Below are 26,115 nucleotides of genomic sequence, written 5' to 3'. Positions count from 1 at the left end.
CTGCGTTTTCAGTATATTGGCATACTCTTCAAGTCTTCTGGCTTCCTTCATTAAAGATCTTTTTAGGTTTGTCATTTTATGGATTCTTTGTAATTGAATTCCAGAAAATACTTATTATCTTTTCAAATATTTTAGTTTTTCTTCCATTTGGGGACTTCATTAGACATGTCTATACTTCAGTTCAGTCGCTTAGTCATGTCTGACTCTTTGCGACCCCATGAACTGCAGCACTCCAGGCCTCCCTGTCCATCACCAACTCCTAGAGTTTACCCAAACTCATGCCCATCGAGTCGGTGATGCCATCCAGCCATCTCATCCTCTGTCATCCCCTTCTCTTCCTGCCTTCAATCTTTCCAAACATCAGGGATTTTTCAAATGTGTCAGCTTTTTGCATCAGGTGGCCAAAATATTGGAGTTTCACCTTCAACATCTCCTTCCAGTGAACACCCAAGGACTGATTTCCTTTAGGATGGACTGGTTGGATCTCCTTGCAGTCCAAGGGACTCTCAAGAGTCTTCTCCAACACCACAGTTCAAAAGCATCAATTCTTCTGCACTCAGCCTTCTTTATAGTCCAACTGTCACATCCATACATGACTACTGGAAAAACCATAGCCTTGACTAGACGGACCTTTGTTGACAAAGTAATGTCTCTGCTTTTTAATACGCTGTCTAGGTTGTTCATAACTTTCCTTCCAAGGAGTAAGCGTCTTTTAATTTCATGGCTGCAATCACCATCTGCAGTGATTTTGGAGCCCAAAAAAATAAAGGCAGCCACTGTTTCCACTGTTTCCCCATCTATTTGCCATGAAGTGATGGGACTGGATGCCATGATCTTAGTTTTCTGAATGTTGAGGTTTAAGTCAACTTTTTCACTCTCCTCTTTCACTTTCTTTTTTTTTTTTTCCTCTTTCACTTTCATCAAGAGGCTTTTTAGTTCCTCTTCACTTTCTGCCATAAGGGTGGTGTCATCTGCATATCTGAGGTTATTGATATTTCTCCCGGCAGTCTTGATTCCAGCTTGTGCTTCTTCAGCCCAGCGTTTCTCATGATGTACTCTGCATATAAGTTAAATAAGCAGGCTGACAATATACAGCCTTGACTTAGTCCTTTTCCTATTTGGAACCAGTCTGTTGTTCCATGTCCAGTTCTAACTGCTGCTTCCTGACCTGAATATAGGTTTCTCAAGAGGTGGGTCAGGTGGTCTGGTATTCCCATCTCTTTCAGAATTTTCCACAGTTTATTGTGATTCACACAGTCAAAGGCTTAGGCATAGACAATAAAGCAGAAATAGATGTTTTTCTGGAACTCTCTTGCTTTTTTGATGATCCAGCAAATGTTGGCAATTTGATCTCTGGTTCCTCTACCTTTTCTAAAACCAGCTTGAACATCTGGTAGTTCACAGTTCACGTATTGCTGAAGCCTGGCTTGGAGAATTTCCAGCATTACTTTACTAGCCTGTGAGATGAGTGCAGTTGTGTGGGACTTATCATCTCTGTTTTCTACACCAGAGGTTGGGTACAGCATGGCTCAGCTGGGTCTTCCATTTACAGTTTCACAAGGCCACTATCAATGTGTCTATAGGGCTGTGTTCTGTTCCGGAGCCTCTAGTTATGGATCTACTTCCAGACTCATTCAGGTGGTTGGCTCCATTCAGCTCGTTTCCATTGGAGAGCTAAGTACTCCATTTCCTTGCTGGTTATTTAGCTCACATCCCTTCTCATGCTTTCCACGTGACCCCTTCCAGCCAACATGATCAAGTCCCTCTCACACTACTAATCTTCTAATTTAATTTTGTGCCACATCTCTGCTGTCTCCAGCGGGAGAAAGTTCTCTGCTCGTATAATTAGATTGGATCCACCTGGGTAATCCATCCTAGTTTTCCTATTTTGAAGTCTGTAACCACCTGACTATATTTATTTGCAAGGTCCCCTTTGCTATTGGAAAGTAATACATTTACAGGTTCCAGGAATTTGAGCATGGACATCTTTGAGGGCGGAGAAGGCAATGGCACCCCACTCCAGTACTCTTGCCTGGAAAATCCCATGGATGGAGGAGCCTGGTAGGCTGCGGTCCATGGAATCGCTAAGAGTCAGACACGACTGAGCGACCTCACTTTCACTTTTCACTTTCACGCATTGGAGAAGGAAATGGCAATCCACTCTAGTGTTCTTGCCTGGAGAATCCCAGGGACGGGGTAGCCTGGTGGGCTGCTGTCTATGGGATCACACAGAGTCGGACACGACTGAAGTGACTTAGCAGCAGCAGCAGCATCTTTGAGAGACCACTGTACCTCCCATACCTCCATTTCCTCGGCTCTCTGGGCTGTACCCAGGTACTCACTTGATTTAACTGACTTCACCTGTGTGATCTGCTGTGTTTTTAACTTTTGAAAGTCACTAGTTTATATTTAAAATGTTGATTTCCTTCTTCAAATCTTGGTAGTAATTGAAATTTTATCTTCACAGAATTTTTTTCCGTTTTTGTTTCTTTATACATCTAGTCTAAATATATAAAGAAATAAGTCATCCTATCAGTCTTTACTTTTCAGTTCCAAGACCTTAAGGTGTATCTGAAACTCTGAAATGTTTCATTGTTTATTGGATTTTATTTGGCAGCTCTTGTTTGGTTGAATTTAATTTGGGATGCCTTTCTCCCAGGATTTCCATTTACTGCTCATCTCCCAGAGTTATTGCCAATTCAGAACCACTTTTAACTTCATAAGAGGTCTGGGCTTGCTGGAGAGCCTGGGAGTCTAGTCCACCTTGCTCAAAGCCCAGGCTCTCTCTTCATCCCACCCCTGCTGGTAGCATTTGTATCTGAGGAGCCTGGCTTCTCTCTCACTTCTCGCATAGGCAAAACCAGCCGTGCTTTAAACTGGAATAGACTTTAAAGTTTGTTCTGCTTTCGTTTTTGTGTGGTTTTTCTAATCTAGTTATATTATAGCAGGAAGTGAAGTGAAGTGAAAGTCGCCCAGTCATGTCCAACTGTTTGTGACCCCTAGTCCATGGAATTGTCCAGGCCAGAATACTGGAGTGGGTAGCCTTTCCCTTCTCCAGGGGATCTTCCCAACCCAGCGATTGAACCTAGGTCTCCCACATTGCAGGCCGATTCTTTACCAACCGAGATATGAGGGAAGCCCATTATAGCAGAAGGGTCTGTCAAAGCATCATGTCCACAATAACTGGAAATTACTTGTGTTGTATTAGTTTACTGGTCTTCATCTTTACATTTCTAGCTTTTAGGACACCATAGGTTCTCAATACCTGTCTGTTGAATAAATAGGTCTGTAAGTTTTAAAAAACAAATGAATCTATAGTAGCATGAAACCAACAGAGAAATGTTGCAAAATATATTCCAGTAGTTAGAGAGATGGTCTGTATCAATAGTTGGCTGCACTTTTTCTAATGTGAAAATCCTGACATACTTTGAAGCATGAAGAATAAATGGCAGCTATCCTAATTTTAATTGTTGTAGCCTTTGAAGAAGATGGTGGAAAGAATTCGCAAGTTCCAGATTCTAAATGATGAGATAATCACTATCTTGGACAAGTACTTGAAGTCAGGCGATGGAGAGAGCACTCCTGTGGAACACGTCCGCTGCTTTCAACCACCTATCCACCAGTCCCTGGCCAGCAGCTGAGGGAGTGTGTATCACCTGTTTTTGAAGAGTTCCAGTACTGACTGCATTTAAGATCTAGAAGGGCATGTTTTTCTTTCCATAAACTACTTAGTGGGATTTTTAGGAACTATTTTTCAGTATCTCTGTGCCTGTTAAAATAAGGGGGTGCTTTTCAATCTAAAAGCTTGATTTTATAAAATTGACTTATTTTTCTACACTAAAATTGTATATACTTTTGGTAATTGGAAAATCTGAGAATGTTGACTGCAGATTGTTGCCATCATGTTTTTACAGAATCATTTTCCATTTTTCTATGGAATGTTCCAACAGCTAACTATGTCATGAAGTGCTGCTGAGTTCATCCGTTTGTCCTGTAACAAAGGATCTGTAACATTTAAGGAAAGATTTGTGAATTTAAGCAAGAAACTTAATACCAGCTAATTGTAATAAAACCCGTTACCAATTAGAATTAAACTTAATGATTAGCTTTTGTTGAGGGATTTTTCTGGTTTTTTTATGAAAACCTTTTCTAAGTCATTCCCCTTTCCCTTTTTGTGTGTTTCAGAAAACAGTGAACTTGATTTCTGTTCCTACTAAATCCAGCTGTAACAAAATCTAGCTTGTGACAGGATTTAAAGGTTGCAGAAATAAAACTAATGGAACCTGTTTGCGTACGTTCATTACTGTGGCCCCGTGCGCCCTGCCCTGGCTCTGGTAAGGTGCTTCCCCTACTTGCTCGCCTGCACAACCAGGCTGAGTCCAGGTCCCCTGCAGCCATGAAGGAATGGACACGATCATGGCGGTTACTTCTGTATGGTTTTAAAAACATTAATACCAAAGTCCAGGTGCACTATCTATGGCACCAAAAGTAAAGTCGCAACTACTTGGTTTTACTGTTTAACCTTGACAACATAAAACAACTGTTTTAGAAAAAGTAACCTAAAAATGTTGCTTGTGTATAAGGTGAAATAATAACCCTGGGGCCACTATTCTTTTGCAGTTTAAGAGGTAGTTATTTGTGCTCACCCTATAATGGAAGTATAGAATATGATGAAAAATTAAGTTAATGAGTAAATGTAAATAATTCATGAGTTTTATAAGACTTAATTTTAAACTAAATAAAAATTTTAAATGCTATAAGATGTTAAATAATTACAAATTTATTACTATAAAGCTTTGCATTCTCAACAAGGGCAATATCACACCCAAAGGGGTGAAAATTGGTTTTCATCTATTGTATACAAAGCATGGATATGGTTATGGTTTAGTACATAAGCAAATATAGAATATATCTGTGGTATTAAAATTACATGGAGAGAGGCAGTTAGGAAAAAAATGTCTACAGAGGCTCCTTAGAAGATCAATAATAAAATACTAGGAAAATGGAACGTGTTTCAGAGACCTGGAAAGTGTCAACTCTGCCCTGATAAGGCCAGTGAACAGTGAAGCTCCCATGGGTGGCTACTTACACAGTAGACCAAGCTTTGTGACTGTGGGCAGGAGCAACAGAATGGAAACAGGCCTGAGTTCTTCCTACCTAGGTGGAAATGAGTTGTATTTTTGAGGCCAATTGATGACAGGTTTTGAAGCTGGACAGAGGTTCATTACACTTATTTTTTGCACAGGTTTGATGTTTTCTGTAAACATTTTTTCCATGGACATTTTAACAAAACCAAAATAGTGGTCCAAACTCAAGCAAAAGTTAAGTGCTACAAAGAAATTATATTTTACAAACACCCTGTTTGTTCTAAACATTCAGACTTAGAAAAGATCTTTCAGTTTTTTTATTTCAACATGAGCTAAATTTAAGAATCTACCCTAGTCTTCTGACTTTTATTTTCCAGCGTTGTTAGAAGAGCTAAATGACAGTATAACTCATTATGAAAATATATGGAAAAGTACAAGAGCTGATGTAAAATGGTAATCAAGGGTCCAGCCATCAAGGGATTAGAGTAACTGAAGAAGACGACCAGCCAGGCTGTCGTCTGACAAAGGATGTGCTGATTGAACAAGGTGTAACCTAGGAAGGCCATCAGATGTTCACGATGGCAACTCCCAGCCTGAGTACTTCATGCAGTGATTTCCTACCTTTTTTTGTTTGTAAGTTTCCTTCATTTAATAATTTAGGGGTCTCTTAAATTAATAGTTCAAAACTTACATAATTCACTAAATGGGAGTCATTTTTATAGGTAAGATAAATTAAAGGATAATGTATTAATTTTTTTTTAATCAAAAAGCCTTAAAATGATCAGGAATTGATAGAGTGGGCATGAAAAATGTACATTTCAGATTTTCATCACCAGTGGGGAAAAAAAGCATTTTTATAGACCTAAAATTGTCATTAGTGCATTTAGATTTTGGTGAAGGAAAATTTAAAATAACTCTACAATAATACAATGTTAATAGAAATTGGCCATGTATTGAGTCATCATTTAAACATAAGTAATTTCTTGGTCCAAATTAGTGAAACCTTAAAAAAAAAAAAGGATTGTCTCTAGAGAACATCATTTGAGAACAATGCTTTTTCAGACACATTCTGATACTCAGATTCACTTTATAACAGTTACATATTAATGACATCTCTCCTACTAAAAAGCTGTCAGATTTCCATTTCTTCGGGAGATATTTTCAGCAGTGTGTTGTTCGATTCCACAGGTTAAGCTCTCTTCATTATTATTAAGAACTTCATACATACTAGAAAGACTGCCATTCACTGCTTTTTCGTCTTTCCGAAAAGACACAGGCAGACTTGACAGACTAAAGCTGACATCTTTAAAGGCATGCAACAAGAATATTCCCACAATGATTGTAAAGAAGCCACTCAGAGTACCAATGACATCATCAACAGGCATATCTTGCCACTCCTTAAAAAGGATAGCTGAACAAGTTAAAACTGATGTTGTAAAGAACACGTAATATATTGGAGTCACGATAGAAGTGTTGAATATGTCCAGGGCCCTGTTCAGGTAATTAATCTGTGTGCTCACACAGACTATAAGGCTCAGCAGCAGAATCCAGGTCAGGGGATGTCGTAGCACAGGTTTTCCAGCAAACAGCTCTTTGATAGCAATGCCCAGGCCTTTAGCACAGGAGACTGAAACTGCCCCAATTACAGAGCAGATTGTGATATACACAAGAATGTTTGTCTGTCCATGGCGAGGTCCCACCACAAAGATTAATATCAAGGACACAATGACCACAAGTGTTGCAAAGACCACAAAACCTGGAGGAGGCAAAGAAAAATTATATTTAGTTAAAATGTTTAAGTACTTGATGAGGAGGAGAAAAGGTATGGTCCTAAAATAAAAATTAGCTTTCTTTTGCTGCCCCAGCAAAAACACACTCATAATAATTTAGTTAGATGTACACACTGGAAGATTACGCTTCATGTTCACAAATTATTATACTACTAACATTTTTATAGTAGTATCTTGGGCCTCATAATTATACAGATATCCCTTGATTAACATGGGATTGAGTTGCATGGATCCAATTATACGTGGACTTTTTTTTCCAATAAATACAGTACAATACAATCTGAGGGCTGAACCTGTGGATGTGAAACCTCAGATATACAGGATGGACTATAAGTGGGTTTTCTCAGATATCCCTAACCTCTGTGTTGTTAAAGGGTCAAATGTATATCAAGGGAAACAGTATCAGGCTGACTCACAGCCATCCATCCAAGAACACTACTTCTACCCACTGGGGTGCTCTAATTCCAAGAACAGGTGCAATACAATCAGAACAATCAGAAACCAGTGGAGAGAAATTATGAGATGACCTGGAATGCTCAATGATTTGTAGATGCTAAAGAACATTGTCCAACAGGAGCAAATTTTTAAAATATTTAAGGATCAACCACTGGGGTAAAAAATCAATAAGAGAACTTGACAATAACTGTCGGAATCCACGTTAGATAGGAGACTTGAACCCAACATGATAATAGCTAATGACTGTGTAGCACTATAGGTCAGACACTTTTCTTGGCAATTTGCATCAATTAAGTCATTAAATTCTCACAATTACCCTGTAACACAGACACTGTCATTTGCAATTTTAAGATGAGGAAACAGCAGCTGTCTAATCTTTTTTAACTCCCCTAATTCTAGTAGTATGATTTTTAGAGAAAGAAACACAAAAATAAGAATTTGTAAGATGATAGAAACATGAAAGCCAAAAATCAGAAGATAACTGGTAACAGCAGATTCAAGAAAGCTGAATCCCACATCAGCAGTGATCAAAGATTAGAAAGTGACTCAGTGTGCTACGAAGAATGCTCTGAAGATACAAACTACCTCTAGAAGTGGATTGAAGAGGAGACTAAAAACAGGAGGCCTGGCTAAAGCCTTTTCGAAGAGCACTGAGACCACTTCAGATCCTTGCCCAGTTCTGAATATCTGAGTGACTGGTCCCCTTGCCACAGTGTATGGGAGGACCCCAGACCAGCTGAGTGTGTGGGGGCCTCACTAAAATAGGGGGCTGGAGTAAGGCATATGTCTATGATGGTAGCCATCTCCTCTTCCCCACTCAAATCCTAGGATGCCGGCAAGCCAGATAGGAAACTTGGCTGGGAATCTAACCAGCCCAACTCCCAAGGCAGTCAAAGATCACTAGAGAGGGGCCAAAACAAACAGAAAAAGTCTTCGTTAGTTCAACGTAGACAGAGGGAAACTTCAAAGACAATAATGAAATGAGAGGAATCAAAGCAGTCAAAATCTGAAGTAAAAAGAAGTACCCTGAGGTAGCTAGAGAAAGACCACACAAAGCAATGAAGACCCAGTGCAGCCAGAGATTTAAAAAAAATTATTTTTGAAAGAGAGTAGAATACAGTAAGACTAATAAAGTTTTTATTTTTTCATACCTGGATCTCCTAGCTTGTGAGACATTTCATTTAAAGTCTCAATCTCCTCTTCTTTTGGAGCATGAATGACCATAACTGTAGATCCCAGAATACTTAGCAAACATCCAATTTTTCCATGAAGATTAAGTCTTTCATTTAGAAAGTATGAAGAAAGAATGGCACTAAAATGAGGGAAAGATGGAGGATTATTAAATAATCAGCTACTTTTCTCATTTTTAAATATCAACACAACTTAAGAATTTAAGTTACTGAACTCAAACTAAAACACTGTGAGCTTATAAAGAGTCTAGTTTTCAGCCAAGCTAAAGAAAATGCACATTCAATCATAAAATGGAAGTTTCTGGGAACCACCTGCTTCATCACACTAAGTCAGTATAGTTACCATCTTTCTATTGTAGGACATCAATATGAGATTTTACAATAAACAGAGCTATGATAAAAATTTAAGAATCTAGGTCCATTTGGACCTATCTGCTCAACTTTATCCTTACTGAGTGATGAATCCTTCATATATTTTAATTCCACATAACTTGCCTATTAATGACCAAGTTTTAATATTTTATAGCTAGTTTTATTGAAATCTTAAAAAAGTATAAACCTATAAATATAATGGCATAATAGGAAAGAATAAAAGACATTACCATAATATATATTTATTATATAGCATCTTGTATCTTTATATATTATGTATAATATAGTTTCTTGAAAATTATATAATTTTGCATACAATATAGATTTATATAACTATTAATGTTAAAAAAAAAAAAAAGATAAAAATACCTATCAGTCAACCAACTTCCAGAATACTAGCCAAAATCCAGATTTCAATATGGGCTTAGCTGTTTCAGCTAATGATTAAAATAACAGAAACAGGACAAGTCTGGGACTATTCCTTCCAAAAAAGTATCCCAGGCCAGTCTTCAACCTTGCTCCAATCAATTATTTTCTAGAGAAGGTATAGAAATCTATTCATCACCAATCACCACCTACCAAAGTATACATGTGTCAAATGATAAATATTGTAATGAATTCAATTTGGAATTTTAAAATACTGACATTAAAGTAGAACTAGGGTTGACTCTAAACACAAGGCAAAGCATAAAAGCATTTTCTCCCACAACTTGATAGCTGACCTATGCGCAGAGTAACAATTCAAAAGCAAACTACTACACAGCATAAAAAGAGTCTCAAGGTTGTTTAAATATAAATTAAACTGAGCATGTGTAATTAGTAGGTACTGAATACCTTCCTGAAACATTAACTGCTGTTTCTACACGTGAAGAGGAGGGTCCTTACCTTACCAGGACACTGAGTGCTCCTAACGGAGTCACTAGGGTGGCTGGTGCAAAGGCATATGCAGCAAAGTTGGCCACCTCGCCAGCTCCCACTTGGAAAAAGACAACAAAAGAAAACGCTCAGACAGGAACACATTTAGTCAAAATGGAAAAGGCTGCATTTTACATACATTTTTTAACATACTATTTAAATTGTTATCCATAAGGGTTCGCCTGTAAATTATCAACATTAGAAGAGAATTCAAACCAATTAGAAACCATACAAACCTATAATTTTAACGGAAAATATCTAATTTCTATGTGGGGTTTTTTGTTGTTGTTGGGCTGCGTGGCTTGTGGGATCCTAGTTCCCCAACCAGGGATCGAACCAGGGTCCTCGACAGACAGCACTGAGTCCGAATCACTGGGCTGCCAGGCAGTTCCCCTGTGTATGGGTTTTTTAATTAAAAACTTAGTATTTATATCCTATGAAAAACAAAAAATCAGCTTAAACAAATATAAAAGCCTTTTTTACTAGCTCTTTTCTTTTTTAAAACCCAACTCTTAGTAGCAACCCAAGAATATCTTTTGAATATATATGTGTCAGATGTTCTAGGCATGAGGAAAAATAAAGATATTGCTCACCTAAGACATTTTAGTGAGGGAAAACAGACAAAACATACAAATGAAGTAAAGTGTGCTATTCAGAAAACAAAGCAAGGGAAAGGAATGAAGAGCTGGTGACAGGCAGATAATGGTGCCAGGCAAGGGTGCTTGGACAGGAAATTTTGATCAGTCAGATATGGACTGAGGGATTTACCAGCACCTATGTGTGTGGGGGAAACTGGGAGACATCCCAAGCAGGAAGAGCAAGTACAAAATTTTGACTCAAGACCATGTCTCGCATGTCTGAGCAGCAAGGAAGCCAGAGTGGTTCCTACAGAGCAAGCATGCGGGGAGTCGCCAGGGAGAACAGGACCTTTGTGAGTCTCTCAATGGATTTCATCTGAGCTGAAAAGCCACTGAGAAAGTTTAGCAGGGGAGGGACATATGATCACATAAAATCACTCTTGGCTACTGTTTCCCAAAATGGTTACGCTGAATTTCCCCTAGCAGTGTCTGAGCGTTTCCTTTGTTTCTCACTCTCATTTGCTAATCTGTTCATGGGAAACAGGATTATTCTATTATGCTTTGAATTTGCATGCCCCCTTTCCATATGCTTATTAGCCAAGTTAAATCTTTCAGTGAAGTAGTCTGGGTTTTTTACCAGCTTATCTATTAGGGTATTTGTTTTCTCTTATTGCTTTTAAGTAATTCTTCAACATGAATATTTTCTCAGCTCCAAAAAAAGTCTTTGATATTTCCCCATTTTGATGTTTCCTGTGGGCTTCCCGGGTGGCTCCAGTGGTAAAGAACCCACCTGCTAGTGCAGGAGATGGAGAGAGCCCTGGGCTGGGAAGACACCCTGGAGGAGGGCATGAAGGAGGACATGGCAACCCACTCCAGTGTTCTTGCCTGGAGAACCCCAAGGACAGAGGAGCCTGGCAGGCTACAGTCCACAGGGGCTGCAGAGTCAGACATGACTGAAGTGACTTAGCACCAAGCAATTGTTGGTTTTGGCATTTTTTTGGCTTAGAAATCCTTTATCATCTTATCATCTTTAATTCACCTAAATTACTGATTTGAAGTGGTTTTAGTCATGAATAGCTGAATTTCACTGAAATAATCTCATATAATTTTTCTCCTTCAATTTAACACAGTAAATTACAGTGACTTATTTTCCAAGATTATGCCAATTTTGCATCTGCAGAATAAATCTAACTTGCTCATATTGTTTGTGATTTTTACATATAGGTTCGTGAATGAGACTAGACTTTATTTTTCCCTTCTTATTCTGTCCTGATCAGGTTTTGGTATTAGGATTATACTAGCTTTTTAAGAAGAGTGAGGGAACCTCTTTTTCTATTATTAGGAAACTTCTTAATTATTCTACAATTATTTCTTCTTTAAATGACTGTGTAATTTACCTATGAAACCATCTGGGCTCAGGATTTAGTATATGCAAAGGTTTTAAAACTACAGCTTCAACTGGGTTAAGTTAGAGGAGTATTCCAGTTTTCTATTTCCTCATGAGTATTGATAAACGTTACTTTTCCATAAATTTTATCTATGTTTTTTATCAACTGGATACATGGATATTTTTCATAATATCCTGTTAATATCTATGAAACCTTAATTACATCACCTAGCTATTCTAGCTTTTCCTTTTCTTGATCAGTTTCAACAAAAGGTTTGTCAAGTTCATTATTCTCAGCATTGACCCAAATGTCGCTTTAATACTTTGTTTTTCTATTTAAATACTTTCAGCTCTTCTTTTTACTCCTTCTATATTTTGGGGTTTATTCTACAATTTTTTTTTCATTTTCTTCAACTAGATGCCTCATCCTTCTTTTCAATTATATTTATTTGAAACCATAAATTTTACTCTACTTCAGTTATATTCCATAAGTTATGATATTTTGTATTCTGTATTAACATATTGAAGTATTGTTTAAATTAAACATACTTTTAAAATATTTTCTAATTTCCATTCTGACTTCTTTGAACCATGGGTTACATAAAAGTGTATTTCTAAATTTCTACATGTAATTTTCATGTTATATTTTTGTTACTGATTTCTAATATAATGATAATGATCTGTGAAAAAAACTTCATTAAATCCTTTGAAAAATTTCAAGACTAGGCTTTATGGTCCAGCAAATAGTTCATCTGCATCAATATTCCGTATCACTTGAAAATAATGTAGACCTGAAGTTGCTGAGTTCAGTGAGTGAAGTTAAATCTGCTGTTCAGATTTTCTATCACCTTAAGAATTTTACTCTGCCTGTCCCATCAACTGCTCAGTGTCATATTAAAATCTCACTATATGGGTTTGGATTTGTGTATTTCTCCCTGCTGTTCTGTCAACTGCTGCTTTGTATTTCAAGGCCACATTATTATTTTTATTTATGGCTATACTGGGTCTTCGTTGTTTGCCTGTGCAAACATTCTTCAGTTTTTGGTGAGCGGGGGCTACTCTTCGTTGTGGTGCACAGGTTTCTCCTTGCAGTGGCCTCTCGTTGCAGAGCACAGGGTTAAGGGCTTAGGAGTTGATATACGGGCTAAACTGCTCCGCGCCATGTGGGACCTTCCCAAACCAGGGAATCAAACCCATGTCCCCTGCAACGGCAGGCAGATTCTTATCCACTGTGCCACCAGGGAAATCCTCAAGGCCATATTATTAAATAAAGTCAGGACTGATAAAACCTCCTGAGTTGAACCCTTTGTTTTTAAGAAATAATCCTCTATCTCCAGTGTTGTTTTGCTATGAAGTATATTTTTTCTAAAATAATAACAGAAATGTCAACTTTCTTTAGGCATATTTTTCCATCCTTCTCTTTCAGCCATTTTATATCCTCATGTTTTATAGTGTACCTTACAACAGGCATGTAGTCTTTTTATTATTTGTTTTTCTAATTCCAATAGAATAATCTTTGCCTTTAACTGGGGCATTTCATGCACAGTAGTTGACAGATCTGGATTTAAATATACCTGTGTCTGATTCATGTTGATGTTTGGTAGACAACAACACAATACTGCAAAGCAATTATCTTTCAATTAAAAATAAATTTTAAAAATAATTTAAAAAATAAATGTACCACATTTTAAAAGATTTTCTTTTCAAGAGTTCAAAGATTAATAATGCAATACTTCAAATATTCAGAAAAACAGAATAAAATATAAATGACAGCTATATATCCACCACCCGAGTGGTATCACCTTTCCTAGAGCAGTTCACAAGTTCTCTCTTTTCCAAAGCGGCCTGCCATGGAGTCTGTAGTTACCTCTAGGGCAGAAGTATCTCCATCTCATCCTGAGTTTTGTGTGTTTCCCCATGCTGGCTAGGTAATTCTTAACTATCATGTTGACTCTTTAACGCTTTTAAGAGGATGCTTTTTCACATCCTGTCCAGTCTTTCAACTTGTTTTCAGCAAATCTTATTAGTTTCATCTTCAAAACACATCCAGAATTCTACCACTTCTCACCATACTAACTGCCATTACTCTGGGTCCATGCTATTATCACCTCTTACCGAATTATTTCAATAGCTTCTTACTGGTTTCTCTTTGGCCCCTATGCAATCTATGCCTCAACACAGCAGCCCAAGAGTTCCTATTAAAACCTGGGTCTGTACATGTTACCCCTTGGTTCAAACCTCCAATAATTCCCCATCAAACATAAAAGTCAAAGTCTTTCCTGTGACATACGAAGCCCCATGTGATCTAGGCCCTCATTACTTCTCTAAACTTACCCTCACCCACTGCCCTGTACTCCCACACTATCCTTACCTCTTTCATGTCTCCTGAGGTTTTAGTAATCCAGTGCTGTACAACAAAGCACCCCCAAAACTGGCAGCTTAAAACAGCAAATGTCAGCCATGTTTTCTGTTGGCCAAGACAATGATTTCTCATAGTTTCTGCCGATCAGCAGGTACTTCTTCACTCAGGGTCTTTCAAAAGGCTGCAGTCGAGACACAATCTGGAGCCTGTACCTAGACACATCTAGACATCTAGACACAATCTGGAGGACTCACATCCAAAGTAACTCACATGACTAGTAAGTCAGTGACGGAGTGCAGCCTGGGGACCGGTCCTCAGGCTGACTGTCCTCCAACACAGAACTTGGCTTCAGAATGACCAATCCAATCAATCAAGGCAAAACCTAACGCCTCTGATGACTTAAGTCACAAGTCATCAACTCTGTTGTATACTTTGATCACACTGCATTAATTCAGTGTGAGAGGAGATAATACAAAGTTGTGACTACCAGGGAGCAAGAAGCTTTGCGGGCTATCTTGGGTTCTGCCTACCACATTTTAACCCGCCAGGCATGGTCCTGCCTCGCCGCCTTCATGTTTATTATTTCCTCCTGCTTAAAATGTTCTTTCCTGTGAAAAGTCTTTCCTGTGACATACCATACCCATATGGTCAGTCCCTCACTTCCTTCAACTTTCACTCAAATATTATCTTTCCAGTGAGGCCTGCCCTGGCCCCTCAGCTAAAATATAAACCTATCATCCTTCATTTTACTACATACATCCCTTCTCTTCGTACTATTAGCAAATGTCAGCATTTATCACTAACACACATTTTAGTTTATCTTCTTTACTGTTGTCCACCTAGAAAGTTAAGTCTCCTGTGGGTAAGAATTTTTTTCTTTATTCTGTTTATTATATCTCCAGCACCTAGAACACCTGACATACAAAAAATGGTCAAGAAGTATTTGCTGAATGAATAAATTGTCTCTTTGATATTTCAACTGCCCTTAGAAAAAAATTTTATGTAATTTAATCCTGAATATTTTGAAAGCTCAGAATCTTAAGGATCACTCTTTCTATGTACCTTTTAAAAGACAATCATCAGAATCCCCTCGCCTGCCCCCTTGCACTCCTCACAAGCACACTACATTAATAAACCTACTTCTTGCCTATCAAAAAAATAATACATAAATACACAAAATGTAATCATCAAAGTATGCATGGAAGTCTTACCAAATGCATACCTCCTTTCTAATTTGGAATGAAAATCAATGGAAGGACAGGAATTAAAAACCGGATGCTTTCTATGATCTTTCACTATCAAAATCACCTTAAACTGAGCATAATTTTTAAGAATACATATATATGTCAGACATGTTTTAATCAGATAGACATAAGTTTTCTCATCCAAATTAAATAAACTATTAAAACTGTTAAGTGATTTATACAGGCTTAAATTTTACATATTTTGGGTTTTGTTCATCAAAAAAACCCAGAATTCAGTTTTAAAATTTGCTGATAATATAAGGCTGTAAAATGGTATACATAGATATTTCAATATACACCTATAGTATTTTCTTGAAATATCCTCTATACATACTTGACAGCAGTCCAGCCCACCACAACCATTCTTTGAGATATGCATGGCCACCTTGACCTGTCAATGAAAACATATTTCACTTCTTTGGAAGATTATTGGACTTTAGTATATTTATGACAACAACTAGTAATTACAGATTTTAAAATATCATTTGCTCATTATTATTATATTGAATAAAGGTTTCATCATGATTACACAGGGGATTTCTTAGATAGTATTTTTATGGTTATCTTAAAAAAGGGGGTGTGAGGATCATAAGAATGTGAATGAAGGAGTTAAATCAATCCTTCTATTTCAGTTCATACTTCATGCTTTTGTTTTGTGAACTTACCTTCAATAAACAAAGTGAACCAATCAGAAACAGCCCAACTTCTAGTGAATTAGATAGTGGAGAAGCCATTTAGGTGTGGGTTAGCCCCACTTATGAGGCAGTAACCCTAGAGAAAAGGGTCCTTTATTGACCAGAACATAAAAAGATTGAGCACTGCTCACAGTCTGAAGCTTCCAGGATGTTCATCCTGCCTTTTCCTCTAGACAACCCTTCACTCTAGACCAAACTAACAAAATTCGGAAGCAATCAGTACTTAAGCCATTATTCAAAAGAAAAAGTCAGTGTGAATGAACACTTTGATAAGCATATCCACATGGAAAATGTGAGTACCTGACTTAGGAATGAGGATATACTTGTTCAAATAGTACATGCCAATACTTTCTCCTTTCTGCACTAAATCCAATACAGGTCATTATTTTAAGGGCTTGATTATGTATGGCTATAGAAATGGCACAGAAAAGAAGAAGGAGGTAATTTTTTTTTTACTGCCAAAGCAGATTTTCCTATGAGAATAAAACTGGGTCTAAAACTGAAGCAGAGGCTGAATGACAGAACATAGCCAGAATGCAACATAAAGCTGGAAGCTATCTGATACACCAAAGTCAGAGGGAGTTCACTCACATCAGGCATTTCCCAGGGTCTCATGGCTTGTCAGTAGTTTCTGGGGATCAACCTATACCACCAACCAGAATTTCACTCAACTGAGTACACTTCAACCCAAAGAAGCCAGCTCTCCTTCCTGCCAATTTGAGATCAGGAAGGAAAATGTCTAAGGAAAAAACAAACTTTTACTATCATGGACAAAAAAGCCTAGTCTTCGATAAGATTTTGATTCTATCCATATAACCTCATTTCCTTCTCTGTAGACATATCAAAATTTAAAGAAAGGGATGGATGCTAATTGGGTATTGGTCCCTATTCCCACTTTGATAATAACTGCAAGAGTGAATAGTTAACTTATTTTGACAACTTTTTATTTTTATTACAAAAATGATTCTCTATAAACATTTACAATTCTTATAAAGTCCAAAGTTTTGAATATAGTCACTAGGAATGAAGATATAGTCTTCTACGGTCAAAGAACCCACATATCAATACAAAGGAACACACTGATGCCATTTCAGAGTCACACAGGGCATAAATAACCTACCTGCTCTCATGGAGCCTTTTCTGGCAAGTCGCAGAAGGCCTTTTTTTTTCAAAATGAAACTCCCTCCAATGAAAATACTGGAACTCATAGCCAATCCCAGACCAATGTAAAAGTCATACTTTCCATGCCCCTGGCTCATTTCGCTTGTTACTTAAAAAGCTACTGTGAATCACATTGATCAAGAACAGAGAAACTGTTGGTGCTGGAGGCAGGATGATGCAGTCTTCAAATCTAAAGAGGGAAAACAAAAATGAAATTTTCACAGAATGACAGGATGCATGATCATTGCAAAATTTTACTGTTTCTTTTCTCATAAAATAATACTTTTTATTACTACTATTAATAACATTTAACATATAAATAGCATATAATTACCATTTTTATTTAGCACTAATCTAATTATATATCTTCCAATTATGGAAAAAGATGGGATTGTGATATAAAACCAAACTTAAAAACTAGGACTTCCCTGGCAGTCCAGTGGTTAAAACTCCGTGCTTTCACTGCAGGGGGCAATGGTTCAATCCCTGATCAGGGAACTAAGATGCTGCATGCTGTGGGGTGCAGCCAAAAAAGAAAAAACATTGAACTGATAGACAATTCTGAAAGGTGGGGGTTAAGAGGTAGGGAAAGGGAGTGAAGGTGGTCAAAAGGTACAACCTTCCAGTTATAAGATTAGTAAGTGACATAGTTAACAACACGGTATTGCACAGGCTAGTGGATGTGGCTAGACAGTAGATCTTAACTAATACAATGTTACATACCAACTATAATTCAATAAAACGGGAAAAAATAACAAGTAAAACCATATTTAAATTGATTTTATAAACTCTGGTTTCCTATTTTAAAATTGTTTCCTGTCTTAGCTGCATAGTCCATAGTTAACAAACTTTCCTAAGAAAAAAAACTCAGAATGAAAATGAGGCATAAAAACACACAAATCTAGTTTACAAAAACATTTACCAATTTTACAAATGTGTCTTTTTGAATACTCTATACAAAGAAACAAAAAATTTTCTCAAGCATACATTTTCTTCTTAGAAATCTATGTAGATATAAGTATATGGTAATTTATTTCTTATGTAACCCATTCAGGAATGTGTAAGGAGAAGGCAGATGTCACATTATTTTATTATAGTAGCGAATGAAGTCTAACAGATAGATGTTTGTCAGGGTGTGTGTGCGGTACTGTTGGCTCTTTTAGAAAAAGGAGGGCCATGGAACCTACAAGACTCAAGCTATAAGACCAGAAAGGATGCAGTGGCTTACCAAAGACTACAGTTTTTTTCAAATAGCCAAAACTCAGAACTCTGCTGGCAAATGAACTAAACTGGGTAGAAAAGCTGAGGAAAAAGCACTTACTCAGCTACAAGGTTTACAACTGGTTATAACTAACTACCAGTCCAACTTGCTGGTATGTCCTGAGATTTTTTTAGTCCCACAATTTAACAACTGAATCCCAGAATTAATCTACAATTCAGTCAGGATCCTTAGTCATTAACCCTCACTGACCAGCCCATATTTTTCCATTCTTCAGATTATAGGACTCTGGCCTTTAACAAAAGCAACTTAATTTCCTATCTACCTAGCCCCTCAATTACCTTATCCATCCACTCAAATAGTTTTTACTGAACATACGTTATGTGCATGAAGCAGTATGATAAGCTGTTTGGATAAAATGGTACTAGCTTTTAGACTTTAGTGGGGAGACAGATAAGGGACAGATTATAACAGGGGGTTGGGAGATAAGTGAAATAGGTGAGGGAGATTAAGAGGCACAAACTTTCAGGTACAAATAAAAATCACTGAGATGAAATATACAACATGGGGAACATAGTCAATACCAATGTAGTATCTTTTTATGGTGATAGATGGTAACTAGGTTCATCATGGTGATCGTTTTATAACAACATAAAAAATACCATAATTAATCCTGAAATGCATTTCTAAGGTCCCAGGCTGCTGAAATAGTGAACTAATTGCATCCTTAAGCAAATGAGACAACATAAAAGTGGCTCAAATTTTTTTTTTTTAATATTTTGCACTTGGAACATAACATTGTGAGTCAATTATACCACAAAAAAAAAAAAAAATTTCAATACTAAACTTCCAGGTATGAAAAAATACCTTAAAAACAGTACTTACTGTAATTGCATAATAAAGTTTGACAATTTTCTTAAACACAAAGGAATGAAACCCTTTGCTATAGTTTTTCACATCTAGTGGCTTAGTTTGAATCAATTCCTTTATTTCTCCTTATTAATAAATATACAAAAATGAAATAGAAGTTCTAAATCTATAATTAAACTGCTCTATCACCAAAATAAAAAAAAGATTAAACAAAATAAAAAGTGTGTTTAGAGGTTCCCACTATACCCTACAACTTATTTATCCATGTTTATGACTTTATGACTCAGTTACCCTCAGCAGAAGGCCAGCTTCCGGGCTCCTGCACAAGAGTCACCTTTATTTATCCTGTGTGCCAAGCTATCTGGCAATCTCAAAATATGTCAGATGTTTTCTGGGTGAATACTGATGAATGGAATCATATGACTGGCCCTAAAAAATAAAGCTGGCTATTTATGAGTAGTCACTGATAGAAAACCACTGCATCATTCAGCTTAGCATTCTAAAACATAACCACTGTAAAACATAGACTATAAACTGAAGAACTGTAAAAAGTTGTCAAAGTATGCTGGGAAGTAATAGTACCACATACAAATGAACATGCAAAGATAATAGTAACAATGGCTGGAAAATGAGAGTAAAGAAACCTAGCCACCACTAAACACTTCAGCCTACTTGGCAGATACAGTCATCTAATGAGCAAGAGTTACCTAACTTAAATGAACCCTCCTCCTTTAACCACTATGTTCATGGAACAATGTTCTTAATTATCATTCAAGTTCCACTGAGGAAGCAAATAGTTATATCTTTGAAAATCCCCCTTTTGAAGGTTTGACTAAAACAAGCCAACTTATAGTCTGAATATCCTAGAATCAATAAAACAGAACCTTGTTATCTCCAAGGACCATACTCAGAAACAAGCCAAGCTATATTATATTGTATCTATAATTCCAATCCCATTATAAGGATAGCCTCACAAATCCAAATTTAGACTTTAACTATATAAAACTGACCTTCAAATACCAAACATGTAGCTACCAACTTACTAATATTTACTAGTGCTTAAAGTTAACTTTCCACTAAATGGCAAGTTACAAGTAATGTAAGGTCTAAAATTAAGATCCAATATATTGTGCTGCCTTGACACCTGGTAAAACTGGGGTGACCTAACCACCAGTTTCGATTGCCCCCTACTCTGCTTTTCCTTCCTACTCAGCCCTCCTCACCATGGAGACCAGGCACACTTCCTGCTTATCCCTGAGCAGTGAGCTTCACTGCCTTGACAGGCTGCAGAATTATTAAAGCAAGCCAACCACATCCTTCTGCAGGAATCTCCTGCTTGCCCCCCAGAGGCCCTGGTTCTCTCTCTGCAGCATGTGTGTGGCCCTGTGTAGTCTGTGGTGTATCCTCCTAGAAATGTAAAAGTGACTAATGAACTGCTGTCTAAGAAACTGCTCTCATATGCCCAGTGTCTAATGTCATGGGGGGGAAACCTTCTCCACCAAGAAGGTGAAGAAGAGACGACTAAACCAACACATTATATCAGAATCTTACTTTATCCTGTGATCACTGGAAGTTCACTGTTCTTAACTTTACTATGTCTACATATAAATTTTCTCTATATTTTACATAAAGTTGCATGATGCTATTTAAAATCTTTTCCCCTCTTTTCATTGTTACTGACTTATTGTGGAAAGCTTCAAGCATACAAAAGCAAAGATGGATTTTTTTGATCAGTTGGGTCAATCTTATTATGCACATAGCTTTGGAGAGCTGTACCCCTCATTCCGAATTCATTTCCAAACACAGAATCATGGCTCCCTTCAGACAAGTCATCACTGCCCAGACATACCACAGCCCCTCACATCCTTCTTTCCACTATGTAAGAGGATGCTCTTCACTTCAGGCCAGGTCACACTTCAAGTTGTACTATAAAGACTTGTCCAGTAGCTACAGTCCATAGGCATTTTCTCTCCTGTGCAATTATTTTATTTACAGGCAGGTTCATAAAATTTATTTCCCAATTACTACTCTATCTTTGAAGATAAATTCTAAGTTTCTTAAAGACAATGACTAGTTCTTCATGGTGGTTTCCCTAGAAAAAGGCACTCATACTGGCAAATCTGATTCATAAGCTTTTCTAAAATTAAGGTTATTTGTTGTATGTGTTTGTTCACTTACTGAATACACCAGTGTGTAGATGGGTGGGGAAGGATGCCAAGTAACATAAAAGTTGCATACCATCAAGTTATAAAGCAGCCTTCAGCCACTAAACTAAGTAAATGAATCACCTCATTTGACTTACACAGCAATGAGTCAGAATCTGTTTCGAAGTGCAGAGAAGTTCCTCCGTGCTACGTGGGGACAACAATGAACACCCAGAAGGATGTTGAACTCCCAAAGCAGCAGCCAATGATATAGATCTGCGGGGAATGTTACAGAGAAAATGAAACAAAATTAAGGGGTCTAATCCGATGCAAAGAATGTGAATACAGAATAATGTAGAAGAATCGACTAAAAGATTGGTGGGTCTTGATGCTCAATGAAACATGAAATTCAGAAGACTATCTTCATTTGGATTTGTTGTTAATGTTGTATAGCTTTTGACTATTGCATTTATGAACACGACTACATATAAATGATTTCATTTTAAAAACCATGTTGCATTTAGGTATCTAATACATTTTATAAAAATATTATTTTTTGTTCAATTAAAAAAAAACAGAAAGGAAAGAAAATGGACATCAGCATGAATGTCCTGAAAGGAATATTTGCTTCACTATTCTCAGACCTGATAATGTTATGTTCCCACTCTGTATAACTGAAGGTCAATCACAGCCAGGAGAGCCTGAAAGAGAGATTACTTTTTATTTCTCAAGGATTTGCTTCAGGCAGAGCCAGGTTTAAAAACAGTTACAGAAAACTTGCTAAGTTTCACTTCAACTAGGTTCTGAAACTAGAAATGACAAGTCCCAGGTGGTAACCTGCCCATCTTACCTCTCAGAGGGACTCAGGTGAAAGGTCCTACTCCACTACCCCTGACTGTTAGTTTAATTTTTGTGGAGTCTGTTCAATAGCCATACACTAAGCAGCACACGCCCCAGGCACTGGCATTATAAAGATGACCAAAAGTTCCTGTCCTCAAGGATTCCACAGCTAAGTAAGAATTCGGAAAATACACTATTCAAATTTTAAACACACTTCCAACTTTTAAAAACTTCTAGAATTTGCAGCTTGTTCTAACAGGCACTTTCTTTTCATAATTGAGTTCACTAATATCTCTGAACACTTAACTGTTAACTTTCATCAAATGCAATTATGTAAAAAATGAAATACAGCTCAAAGGAAAAAAATTATGAAACTGGTCCACTTCCTTCTAAAGCACAGAGAACATACAATTGAAGGAAGAGGAAAACATGAACCCGTATTCTAACACCTATATGAAAAGCCTGAAATAAGATCTGTTCTGGGAGTCCCTGGCAATCTAGAGATCAGGACACAGTGCTTTCACTGCCCTGGGCCCAGGTTCAATCCCTGCACAGGGAGAGATCTTACAAGCTGCAGCACAACCCCCCAAAAAAACAAAAAAAACAGAAAAAGATTTGCTTTGCAAAATGACATCATCAATTTCAAAGTTAGCTAACTTTAAAAATTATACGTATTTATTTAACAGTTTTAAACTTGTCACAGCACTTTTGACATTTCACTTTCACAAGAGCTTACATGTGATAATGTTAAGTAACTGCTCATGCAGCTGGTGAGTAGCAGACCTGGGATTAGAAAATGAGTCTCCTCATCCTCAGCCTTTCGCGTTTTCCATTAGTTTCCTTTTAGTCCCCAAGTTGGAACACAATCAAGGGGCAACTCAAACCAGGTTCTCAGTGTAGGTCAGTCTTCATGTCCAACCTGCTTCTCATGTTCTAACTGTGGCTTCCTCATCTTTCATCACCCAAATTGCCTACAATGGCCAAGGGTGCCAGATGGATTCTCTCTGAGAGAAGCCAGCCACTGGCTGGCTACCCACTATTTACAGAAAGAATTCCAAATTCTGTAATCCAATATTTAAGACCTTTCACCATTTGCTCCAAATCTGTATTTTAAATCTCTACTTACTGTATTTCCTAAATACTATGGTTCCACCCTAGGTCAACACACTGCTTCCATTTTTACTTATTCCTTTCATTCCTCTTTATCTTTTTTACATTATTCCTTTCATCTTTAAAGACCTACTTCAAAAAAGCACCTCCACAATGAAGCCCTGCTTGAATTCCATAAACCAATTTTTTTCTGAATGTGCTAACCTTTATTCTGAATTTCTCTTTGGACACTTTTCCAGTCTCTATTATGAATGATTACTAATGTACATGACTCATACCCCCCTCACTGTGGCTCCCTATGGACAATGGTATGCTTATCTCATTTACTCAGTCAACAAATAACTGATTTACAGTAAAGGAATACATACCATGTTCAAAAACAGGGATACACAGTGAATACAGTGGACCAAAACCCTGCCCTTATGGAGTTTACCTTCTGTTGGTAAATAAGAACATTAATTTGCAAGGTGGTGAATGATACAGTGAAAAGTAAAGCACGTTAAAGATACTGAGTAATCTTAAAGATACTGGGTAATACAAAGTAACTGGGTTCAGGGGCTCCTATTTTAACTAAGTTGGTTAGGGGGCCTACTGGAGAATGTAACACTGCACAGAGGCTTGAAAGAAACAGTAAAAGAACACAGCACAGAAAGAAGCGAGAGCAAAGGCACCAAAGCAGGAGCAAGCACACTGTTTCTTAGGAAAAGAAAGGCTGATGTAACTGACACCAACTGAGTCAGAGGGCTTCCCAGGCGGCTCAGTGGGAAAGAACTGGCCTGTCTAGCAAGAGATGCGGGCTCGACGCCTGGCTCAGAAAGATCCCCTAGAGAAGGAGATGGCAACCCACTGTAGTATCCTTGCCTGGGAAATATTGCGGACAGGGGAGCCTGGCAGGCTACAGTTCATGCAGTAGCAAAAGAGTCTAACGCCATTTAGAGACTAAACAATGGAAACTGAACCAGGGTAGGTGGGATGCCACAGCAAGGTGTGTTCATACAGTAGAAATATCCTCAAAAGAGTGTAGTTGTTTCTTATTATTATGTTTCCCTAATAGTAATAACTACCACTCATTGAACACCTCTGGAGGCACTGGTGTGACTGATACACATTATCAATCCTGGTGATTGATACACATTAATTCTAATCCACACAATAATGAGAAAAAGCTATCATTACCCCCCACTTTTTAGGTAAAGAAACCAAACCTCCCAGAGGTTAAATCTCAAGTATAGGATCACATAAAAGTTGCACTGCCTGAAATGGAACCTAAGTGTTCACTGGACTCAACTTCTATAAAGACTGCCCACATCTAAGAGTTCTCATTATTTACTTCTGCTTGGTTTCCACAACTTTAATTTTTTCCAGCCTCTCCTCGGGCTAATTACTTTTAAACATAGTAACTTCAAATACTATGGAACCTAACGTTCCAATCCTATTTAGCAACAGTAATTATAAATTAAAATTTTAACTTACATGTAAGTTTAATATGGTCTCTCTTATGAATAAAAGGCTGGAAGAGGTTAGAGATGACTTATTCATTCTCATTTCCTCGTAAATAAAACCCTTTATTCTCATTTAAAGTTTTAAGCCCTGGCAGAGTAGCTCCAGCCTGGAAAGAAGAAAATACAGAAGTAGCAAAAGGAATGAATAGTTACTGAACACTTTTTAAAATTTAGCTACTAGCCTCCATACTCATTTTACTTACCAACTAACATAAAACCTATTCAACTCAGCATAACATACTGCTTCAACAGACAGCTTACTGGTACGAAACAAAGATCTCTATTCTCTCATATTTATTGTTAGTACTTTAACAAAAAATGTACTAACTGGGTTCATGGTATATAGGGAATTTCTAGAAACAAAACTAAAACATAGCGTGTAGTAAACGAGTTGAAAAATCTAGAAAAGAGATTCAAGAGACAAACACAAAATCAAAGGTATAATGAATTTTGTTCAGTTGTACGGAGAGGGAGAGAGGGTTCACTGACTTTATAAAAGTTAGGAAATTAAACAGGCCATGCTCAAAACGTTACAATGACATCTAAGGCTTGTTCAACTATCAGTTAATATCTCTGTGGTAGCTGAAACAATCTTTTAGAACTCATAACAAAATGGAACTATTTTAATGAACTTAATGAACAGGCGCCCCGAAAATGCCAGGCCAGGTTTCCATGGGATTTATTGGGAATCCAATTAATGGTGGAATTACTCGATTCAGGTTACGGGGGAAATTACTTCCACCTCAGAACACGCGTGGCTCAGTGTCTCCCGAGAAAAAAGACGCCCCTGAGGAGTCCTTCCAGACCCAAGAGGGGCAGGCCTGCCCACAGTTAGCCCCTTCGCGCTTGCCGGAAACGAAGAAAAGTGGAGACCTCACCGAAGTTGGCAGGCCCGCCGCGCGGCTTCCCCTCCGCTATCCGGCCCGGGTCACCTCCGCTCACACCCCCACACAGGCCGCTCCGGCTACCCTCTCCTGAGTTCGCGCGGCCACCGCCTTCGTCTCCGTCCAGTGGGAGGTGCGAGCATCCAGGGCTGCAGCCGTGCGCACCGCTTCCTCCATGGGGGAGCGCCCAAGGGAACTTGTCCCGGACGACCTCCCGCCCCCACCACCGCCGCCGCCGCCACCGCCGCCAGCACCGCCGCCACCAGGACCTAAAGAGACAGCGAAAGAGAACCTGGGCGCGGCCGAGTG

The 26,115-nt window shown here is 37.9% G+C and overlaps 2 protein-coding genes across 6 annotated transcripts in view; one reads left to right on the top strand and one right to left on the bottom strand.

Moving 5' to 3' along the window:
- Window positions 1–4,286, top strand: part of CYFIP1 (cytoplasmic FMR1 interacting protein 1) — a 100,040-nt gene extending 95,754 nt beyond the window's left edge. For both annotated transcript variants that reach the window (XM_043894426.1, XM_043894427.1), the window contains exon 31: window positions 3,477–4,286. In XM_043894426.1, the coding sequence (XP_043750361.1) occupies window positions 3,477–3,641 (165 nt within the window). In that variant the 3' untranslated portion in view covers window positions 3,642–4,286. The remainder of the gene's footprint in view (window positions 1–3,476) is intronic.
- A 471-nt stretch (window positions 4,287–4,757) lies between these two features.
- On the bottom strand, window positions 4,758–26,100 carry NIPA2 (NIPA magnesium transporter 2). Of its 4 annotated transcripts, XM_043894429.1 has the most exons (8): window positions 25,801–26,049; window positions 24,894–25,029; window positions 21,629–21,746; window positions 17,197–17,427; window positions 15,716–15,772; window positions 9,781–9,871; window positions 8,485–8,645; window positions 4,758–6,843 (listed from the first exon to the last, which is right to left on the bottom strand). In XM_043894429.1, exons 4-8 carry the CDS (start codon window positions 17,333–17,335, stop codon window positions 6,209–6,211), a joined length of 1,083 nt encoding a protein of 360 aa, XP_043750364.1. In that variant the 5' UTR covers window positions 17,336–17,427; window positions 21,629–21,746; window positions 24,894–25,029; window positions 25,801–26,049; the 3' UTR covers window positions 4,758–6,208. The 4 variants fall into 4 exon arrangements, with proteins under 4 accessions (XP_043750364.1, XP_043750363.1, XP_043750365.1 ...); XM_043894428.1 differs by lacking the exon at window positions 24,894–25,029 and having other exon boundaries at window positions 25,801–26,100; XM_043894430.1 differs by lacking the exons at window positions 24,894–25,029; window positions 25,801–26,049 and adding an exon at window positions 23,789–23,809.
- Between the last annotated feature and the right edge of the window lie 15 nt (window positions 26,101–26,115).

The sequence above is a fragment of the Cervus elaphus genome, chromosome 33, assembly GCF_910594005.1.
Source record: "Cervus elaphus chromosome 33, mCerEla1.1, whole genome shotgun sequence".
Lineage (NCBI taxonomy): Eukaryota > Metazoa > Chordata > Mammalia > Artiodactyla > Cervidae > Cervus > Cervus elaphus.
Note: the sequence above shows the minus strand (reverse complement) of the source record. Positions and strands in the feature narration are given on the sequence as shown.